The sequence below is a fragment of the Vanellus vanellus genome, assembly GCF_965231255.1.
Source record: "Vanellus vanellus genome assembly, chromosome: 9".
Classification (NCBI taxonomy): Eukaryota; Metazoa; Chordata; class Aves; order Charadriiformes; family Charadriidae; genus Vanellus; species Vanellus vanellus.
In genome coordinates this window covers 2,277,036-2,286,160 of record NC_138914.1, presented here as the reverse complement: position 1 = coordinate 2,286,160, position 9,125 = coordinate 2,277,036, and the positions used below count along the sequence as shown (strand labels likewise).

Sequence of the window (9,125 nt, the reverse complement as noted above, 5' to 3'; positions counted from 1 at the left end):
CAGAGGAGCCTGCAGGTTTCATCAATTTGGCCGCCTGCTCAACTCCGTAGCACTTGCGTGGGCTCTGCTATGAGAAATCAATGACGAACTCCCATCGCTTCCAATAGGAGCAAGCTAGGAACAAAATAAAGCACAACAGTAGCCTTTTAAGCGAGCTTTTAGCCAGCTCCCCAAGGATGCAGCCAGACACGCTGTCTACGCCAGATCAGCTTCAAAGCCGTTAGCTGAGAGTGCTCAGGGCAGCCACAAATAGTCTGAGCTAATAAAAGAGCATCTTCCACAGCCAAGCTGCAAACTTCTGCCCACTCCTGCCTATAAGAAGATGCTGGGGCTCTTCCAAGAGCGTCCTTCTGCTTTTGAGCATCAGGCGGGACTTTCAAGGACTGATGCAGATCAAGCCTTGCACACCCCATTCACTTTGTTCAGAAACTCTTGCCGCAGCCAGCACGGTGCCTCTCGGGAAGCCATGGTCTTCCGCGCGACAAGCCCAGCGTAGACCGGCATCCAGTTCCAGCCCTGCGACGCGTGCAGGCACTTGGTCTTTTCTGTGCCTCTGATTCCTTCCCTACCCTTTGAATAACTTTGCTATTGAGTTGTTCAGCAATTGCTTCTTGCTTTGGATTTTTACTGCGCTTAGCACAAGCTTTTGATCGAAGCCAGGGACTCGGGGCGCTGGCTCACAACGCGCTGCAGTAGAATACAAAGGGTTTGGGTAGGACGAGATGACAAAGTGAATTGATCTGATAAAAGGCTCTTAAGTCATTAATTCAAGTCATGCAAGATTAAGAAGCATTTCAGCAATAACAGAAACTGTGTTAGGGCCTCAGCGATTTCAAAGAACTCTTTCTTAATTGGCTTTACGATATTGTTCCTTTCAGCTTTTTGTTCTAACAGAGGTATATTAGGAAATTTATGCTTTCAGAGTCACCACTGGCTCCCAAACAAGCTTTTCAGGGCTGTGCCATGTTTTCTTTACTCCGGTAATGGGAAAGCCTTCTAGGGAATCTCACATTTAATCCATCTTTCTACCCCAGAAAAGGAGCACGAGCTGATTTTTTAAGCTTTCACAGATCCTCTACCTGGCCAAAACCCAAGGGGGTGGGGGAAGAGGCTGAGCAACACTAGGGACACATTATCAATATGAAGCATGGATGAGGCTGCCAGATGAGGTCCTGGCTGAGGTTCAAACCCCACGGAGCAGCATCCTACCTGCTGAGCTTCATTTCAAAACCCACCGCATCCATTTGCACTTCTTTCAGCTCCATCCCACACTGCACAGAGACACAGACCTTCCCTCTCAAAACAACTGGCTGCTGGCCTCCTACTGCAGTATGTCTTTCCTTTGCAACAAAATCCGCTACAAAACATCCTCTTAGCTTCTGGAAGCACTAAGAGCCTTTTTATGTCGAGGAGTTAAATCTTGTTACTCAGCTGGCATTAATTTCCCTCTTTTACCACCAAAGGTTTTGATCCCTTCCTCTTTAAAAAATTATGCACCAAAGCTAAATCCTTCTTGTCTTCTCCTTTCCAGCCAAGGAAGAAAAGAAAATGGAAAGGGTTGAGCTGTTTTGCTGGCTCACTCATCGTAACTCTCTCGGTAGAGGCTCATTAAATTCCTACAGAGGCTATTCCGTTCCTGGGGCCCGAAACTGCTTCTTGTGCCCCAACGGGATGTCACAGCGGACTAAATGTTGGCTCTGAGCCACGACCTTATAGGTAGGAATCAAAACAAAGATCAGGACGATGAGCATGTAATACCGCGGCTCCGGCGCTAACCAAGGCGGTGGGTAGGCAGCCAGTGTCGCCCAGCTCCAATACAAACACTTTATCGGCCACTCTTTTGCCCCCCAGCCCCAGCCTGCACCACCTCTTAGCTTATCTGGTTTCTGCTCTTCACAGTTTCACGAACCGACAGACTCAGCCGGCTGGCACGTTTAACTAAGTCATCCCTTCGCTCACACAAGCACAGCGCTGCCGAAGATGCATTGCAAACGCTGGACTTGAAATTCCTGCCAGAGTGACCGCCCAACGAACAGGTCAGCTGGAGGAGGAAACAAGAACAAATAAATGCTCCTTGCAGGAGGGTTAACGGTGGGTTGGAATCCACGCAGACTAAAGTCAATATTTACCGAAGGCTGCGACACATTTTGCGGTCGCTGCCAATTGTGAAACCCATCACTGGTATGGTTCTGCTCAGGGCTGTATCACCCTGGGGTAACTGGGAGAGCCCCGGGGAGCCGACCGGCCGTGCCACGCGTGCCGCTGCCCCGAAGGGAGATGGGGCTGCACATCTTGGCCGTGGTCTCCCCATCGTCTCCCCACAATGGTGTGGGAGATGATGGAGCGGTCTGGGAGAGCACGGGCTACCTTCCCCTGGCATTAAGCTGGGCTGGGGGGCTGCACCCAGCTGCTAACTGGTGTTGGGGCCTCGGGACCTCCTGAGAGCCAGTCAGCACACCCTCCCAAAGCACGTGCGTAGTGAACACAAAGCCCCGAGCACCAACATTTCACTCCATGGATGGTTTCTACAGAGGAGTGAGTTCAGCCAGGTTTGGTCAAGACTTTATTCCATTTAAAAGGCACCAGCACAGGGTATCCAGGCACTCGCTGTTATCTCCGTGTGCGGTTCACTCCTGCTTTCCTTATAAAGTGCCGAGCCATTTCTTCTTTTAAAGCACTGATCATTTCGTGGTTTTCACATTTTTGATCTCCTGCAGCAGGTCAGACATTAGAGTGAGACTGACTAACAAGATCATGAAATCTTCAAAATCAATTTTGTTCTCCAGCTCCTCATCCAGGGAAGAAATTATTTCCTGGTATTTTGGTTTGTTTTCTTGGCCCTATGGAGAATTTTAAATGAAAAAAAAGATTAAGCATGAAGTTCCTTTTTTATTGCATCATAAAAAAAAAAGAAAAAAAAAGAGACAGACACCTATGTAAAAATTCATGTATTTTTCTATCTTTCCATTCAGGTTTTTATGTCCACATTCATATTAGTTTTTCTAAAGGTATCCCAAGAAACTCAAACAGAAATATTATTGCAGTCAGACAGAGCAACGAGTCCCCGAAGTTTACACCTGAATCCAGAAGACATCCTTTAAAAGACACCTAGTCATGACTGAAAACCCGGCAGTGATAATGATCTAGCTGGTAACTGCTGGAAAAAAATGGAGTCCCGTGCCTTGATTAAACCGTGGGGAGGAACCAACCAACCAACCAACCAACCCACCCTCCTAACCTCGAGAGAGGTCCTCAAATATATGCTGTGAAGGTCTCAGAAACCGTTGATTTTATAGACATAACTTCAGTAGCTGCTATTCTCTGTCCTGTTGGACATGACTGTTGGAACGGAAGGGTTTATTAAAATTGTGTATCATGTCTGTTATTCATCTTTCCTAATGAAAAAAGGAAAGAGTTCCAGGAGGTTTTTTTTAGTTTTATAATCTTCGAACCACCTCATGATTCCAAATGTGATTGGCTATTGATATTTTCAAGTCCTTTTCCATAAGGTGCCTACTTTCTAATCTGGTACCAATTCCCCCGCCCCAACCAGTCATGTGATTCTGTTATTCTTGGAAGCAAAAGTACTGTCAAGAATGTTTTCACTCCTAAACACCTGTCTCATTTACTTAGTTGAACTCTTTTTACTAGTCCTACATAGTTTTTTCTACCACTTGATAAAACTGTTTGGTTTGGGTTTTTTACTTCGGGAAGGGGGGGGGGGAGCGGAAATCTGCCGGAAGTTTACAGCCACAAGTGGCGATATAGCTGTTTTTCACCGTACCTGGCTGCCACCGACACCCCGGGTGGGCGACGATGGAGACGTGCTTTCCGCTCCCTTTCTCCCAGTGGCCCCACCAGTGACCGCAGCGCACGTGGCTCTGCGGCACTGGGATGGCTCTCCCGGTGCTGGGTCAGTGCTCTGGTGAACTACCAAACACCTCATTAAATGCAATGGGTTTCTTCTCTTCACGAATACAGTCTCTTGTCATCGTCTGAGGGTTTTTTTTGTTTGTTTGGGTTTGCTTTTTTTTTTTTTACAAGTGCCCTACTTTGTTAACGAAAATGCAAGCGGGCACGTCAACAGTGGTTTATTGCTCTGTGTCCCCCCCCCTCCTTTAGCCCTGTGCGAGACACAGGCTCAACATAAAGCAACTCAATTCTCTGAAGGTGTTTGTACCGAATCACTAAAGTCACTTGGGATTACCCCGTGGGCTGCCGCCCGCCCGGCCGCAGGACGGGCCCGAGGCGCCGCTCCTGCACCCGCAGCGCCCGCCACCACCCGCTCGCCCAAACCCCCTCACCCGTATGAAACCCCCAAACTGGGTTTGCAGCAGGTTTTTGGTTTCGGCTTTGCTGAGCTTGCCCTCGGCGTCAGCGGAGTTGTTATACACCAGAGCCGCGGTAGCGAGAGCTTTTTCGAGGTCTGAGCCTTTTCCGAGAGCTGTGGCGGGGAAAAGAGAAAGCCATCAGCCTATCAGAGAAAGTGGCATTTGAGATATAATTGAAAGGAATCTGTCAGAACCGTCCTGAGTGGGTGGAAATCTGTGTAGTTTCATTAAAGTTAATGAGACTGAAACTGTTTATACCCACAGAGGACCTGGCCCAGATTTTATTTGGAGTGGGCCAGCAACATGCCTCATGCCCCACGGAAACACCCCCAAAAGGGACCCTTCAGTCGGAGCCGGGGCACGCGGCAGCGGCAAGACAAGGCGATGAGTGACACCCGTCCGGTTTGCCCCCACCTTGGGCACCCAGCAAGGACCTCCCGCACCACGGGGCCGGGCCACGCTGGCCATCTTTTGGATGCGTCTGGACTCCCGGGATCCTGCATCAGGGAAGACACAGCCCATCTGGGAGGCCTGGCTGGGCAGAAATGTTTGCGTCTGAGCATCAGTGCTGCACTTCAACATTACCGTATACTTGGGATTTTAGCTGGGATATTTGTCTGTATTCATCCTCCCCACTCCCGAGCCGCATGCCAAAGCCTGCACGCTCACAGCCCTCCGTTACCATCAGGCACCGCAGACGATGGGGGCTGTGATTTTTAAGGGAAAGGCAAGCAGAAGAGGAGATGGGGGGCGACGCTGGAGCATGTTGCACAGGGACCTACAAGACCCTCTCGTCTTGCACCGGTCGAGGGTCTGCAGGGTGTCCGCAGCTCTGCTACGCCACCGGGGTTTGCTGCACTCAGGCTGTCACCTTGGAAGACCTGGACCCCCAAGGGACAACGAATGGGTCCCCTTACCTTTTATCGACGCCAGCTGCTTGGCTATAGGTGTGCTGGTGGGGAGAGAGGGAGAGGCACAGTTATCACCTGCTGACTTGTGTGTGTATATATAGTTTCTCCAGGAGTGGGCCTGCTCATTTCTGTTCCATTTAATCCCCCGGGAACTCAGGGCTTCCCAAGGGAGAGCGGCTGTCCTTCCCAGTGGAAAGGAAAACGGCCTTTATGAGCAGCACACAACATCACACAGCTCCTAATTCTTCACCTAAACAAGCAGCCTTTAATAAGGTGCTTATTAAATAATTTTAAGAGAGGGGTGTTTGCTATATACTATGCTATATACTGTGCATATATATGCTATATACATTGCTATATACTTCAAGTATTTTCTTCAGAACATGAAAGAGCTCCAGGAAGTTTCTCAGTTTTAAGCCCATCGCCAGAGAGGTACCGAATGGTCTGTCGTCCCCCACTCACCAGCGCTCCCAGTTTGGAGCAGACACATAGCTTTTATTTCCAGCACCTGTGAGCAGCACATCCCTGCTCTCTGTTACAACTTAAAGCCCGCTTACTTTTGCTCAAGTGCTGGAAACTAATTACAGAGCAGACAACACACAGTGGAAGAGATTGCCTGTGATAGAGACAAATACATCCGGATAATGAATTTCAAGACAAATGGCAGGTCACCAGAGATGCACAGAAGAACGCGCTGACTTACCGCTTGGGCATGCCTGCTGCAGCCGGAGGGCTCTTTTTGGAGGAAGCAGGAGCTGGCTGATTGAGCGAGTACTGCTTCGTGGCGGGGACGCTCGCTCTGCAGCCGCACATCCCGAGGCCGGGGTGTTTGTGATCTCCAAGCAACGCGAGCAGTAGCAAACAGGTGAATTCAAGCTCTGCCCCGTGAAAGCAGCCTGCTCGCAGCCGTGCCCTATCAATAACGTAAGTGTCACCTGGTGATCACCCCGCCGGCAAATACCTCGGCCTGAAGCAGCCCCTGCAGGGCAGCGCTGCTGGGGTGGCAAGCAGTGTGGCTTTTCTTTTTATGTGAGAATTTGACGGAAACAAGCCAAACTAACGGAGCCTGAATCCTCTTAGACCTGTAGGGATGTAACTTTGCATCGGGAATAACTGCGACACTGAATCCATTCAGCTTATACGCATTACCATTTTAAGGGGAACCCTTTCTAACGTGGGCTAACGTACCTTGCCCCGAGCTATAAAGCGAGTTGTTCCTATAGATGGAGTCAGAAATCAAGCGTTTCCCTATTTCTGACGCAACATTTATCCCCGGTGAGCATGCTCCTGCTTTAATATTTATTCCCTGTTCTTCCTCCGAACCGTTTGCAAAGCGGCATCCGGCACGGAGCCTCCGCTTCGGTATCCACCCGAATGGATACTGCCTGCTTCCGAAAGCAGCACCGAGCCATATGGCAGAGCAGTCGCACATTAGGGAGACTGGAAGGGCTCCGATGAACTTTGTTATTTATTGGCATGGAGAGCGCTATTAGAAAACACACAGCTTGTCCCGCTGCCTATCTCTGCGCACGGTCTCCTTTCTGCGGCTCCTTTGCCTAGAGGTGTCTGGGCAGGATAACTTCGACCTGAAAGACCGAGCGGGCGTTTTAATCCCAGGGTGGTCTGTTAATAGGTAGTGACTTCAGCTACCTCACCCAGCCCATCATTGCTGGTGAAAGGATACAACACCGACGTTAAAGCTACCCAGGATGAGACTTTATGTAACAGGACACGCAAAGGAGACTGCAACAGATGGCCTAGAGAATTAAAATGTTTTCCTCATTTAGTGGAAGCTAAATTACTGAAGGCTAATGAATAAGGATGTTCACCACCTTACTGTTCCTGGATTTTAATTATCTTAAAAAGCATGGGAAAAGAGAACCTTTAATTTTCCATCTAAGAGTGTCATTACTCAAACAATTCAGAGCCTTTTTCCGAGAGGTTTAAGCTGTCTTAGATCTCTAGTGCATTCTTTAGGACTGGCTCATGAATAAAACAGAGCCTGTAATTGCAATGACGCAGCCAAAACACATATAATCAATGCTCATTATCCCATCAATTAACACACTAAAATTAAACAAGAATTCAGGCTTAGTAATCTGCCATCAGCTAAAAAAAAAAAAAAAAAAAAGTCTTGATATCATGTTGAAGTGATAATTCCCTTTCACATCTGTTGAACCATACAAGGAGGCGTGAAAAGCCTTACATCCCAGCTAATCCGCAGAGGGGGAACGTTTGGTCTTAGCGTCCAAGGTAGAAATGAGAGCGAGAACCAGACTCTGTTGCATGTTTATCAGCTACAGGCAGTGCCGCGAGCTGCTGGCAAAGCCAGCCCGCTGCGTTTTGGGCTCTTTCCACCGTAGATCAGATTTCAGCTCGCAGGTTTTTTTAATCTGACCGACTTTTGAGAGCCGGAGCTCCGGAACAGGTGATTTGCTTTGCTGGGGTAGTAACAAGTTCAAGCAAGCCTGGGGTACATTATCCCTCTAGGATACACTAATTAGCGTCTGCAGGAGCGTTAGTGCCTAACAGAAGAAGGGTAGCACGAGGATAACCCTTGCCTTTGCAGATGATCGGCTTCGAAGACAGCAAGATTTTGGCTGCGTGCGTTGCTCGCGTATTCTGGTCAGCGAGGTGCGCGGGGAGTCAGGCCATCTGCTCCGCGTCTATTTTGGTACGCTCTATTTACCTTTGAAATATCCAGGTGCTCTTATCGGTCAATTTTTAGCACGTTTGACACGTTAACAATATCGGCTGCACAAATTACGCAACCCGACACTTAAAACCGCGAAATCTTTACAGGCAGTTCACTTAAAGTAATTGCCACTGCGAAAAGCCGCAGTCTCCATTTTTGGTATTTTCCCAGAGCTTTCCCCTCCTTTTTAAAGTACTTTCTGCAGTTCAGGAAGCCTTACGTTGCGCAAGGTTTGTGCGTGACGGAGCCCTGGCTGCCTTAGAGGCGGCCCTGCAGCAGCGGGCAGGCGCGGGCACGCCGGGGAGGTAACAGCTTGATGTCTTTGTGACCAGAATACGGTCATTTTGATCTTCCATGATAGGTGGGCATCCGGAGCCGTGCAACACGCAGTCTGCTTTGCACAAATGCCAGTTAGCTAATAGCTGTTGTCCCCCGCTGGCCGCAGAGCCAGACCAGCTCCTGCTGACCCGCAGCTGGTTTAGCCAGGCCAGCGTGCTGCTAAGCAGCCTGAAAACTGAACCCCTGCATTTATTCCAGTAGGTAGAGAATCACAGAATCATAGACTTGTCTAGGTTGGAAGAGACCCCTGGGATCATCGAGTCCCACCATCTACCCTACTCTACAAAGTTCTCCCCTACACCATATCCCCCAACACCACATCCAAACGTCTCTTAACAACATCCAGGGATGGTGACTCAACCGCCTCCCTGGGCAGTCTATTCCAATGCCCGACCACTCTTTCCGTGAAAAATTCTTTCCTAATGTTCAGTCTAACTCTACCCTGTTGGAGCTTGAAGCCATTCCCTCTTGTTCTGTCATTAATTACCTGTGAGAAGAGACCAGCACCAACCTCTCTACAGTGCCCTTTCAAATAGTTGTAGAGAGTGATGAGGTCTCCCCTCAGCCTCCTCCTCCTCAAACTAACCAGTCCCAGCTCCTTCAGCCGCTCTTCATAGCATTTGTCTGCGAGGCCCTTCACCAGCTTCGTTGCCCTCCTCTGCACTCGCTCCAGCACCTCGATATCTCTCTTGTATTGAGGTGCCCAAATGTGGAGAATGTGGAGGATAAACAAAATCACAGAGTGTGTGTTTCCTACCCGTTAGTTTCTCCGTGACCATGCCTTTTGGGGTGCATGCTGCTGCTCCCACCTGTGCTGGGATGGTCTAAGGGATGCCCTGGGTGCCCCAG

General features: G+C 49.3%; 1 protein-coding gene across 1 annotated transcript; it reads right to left on the bottom strand.

Annotated features, from left to right (window-relative positions):
• Window positions 1–2,681: 2,681 nt before the first annotated feature.
• SNTN (sentan, cilia apical structure protein) lies at window positions 2,682–6,055 on the bottom strand (the record flags this gene model as incomplete). The annotated part of the gene is made up of 4 exons (XM_082487874.1): window positions 2,682–2,840; window positions 4,305–4,444; window positions 5,249–5,283; window positions 5,946–6,055. 4 exons carry the CDS (start codon window positions 6,053–6,055, stop codon window positions 2,682–2,684), a joined length of 444 nt encoding a protein of 147 aa, XP_082344000.1.
• Between the last annotated feature and the right edge of the window lie 3,070 nt (window positions 6,056–9,125).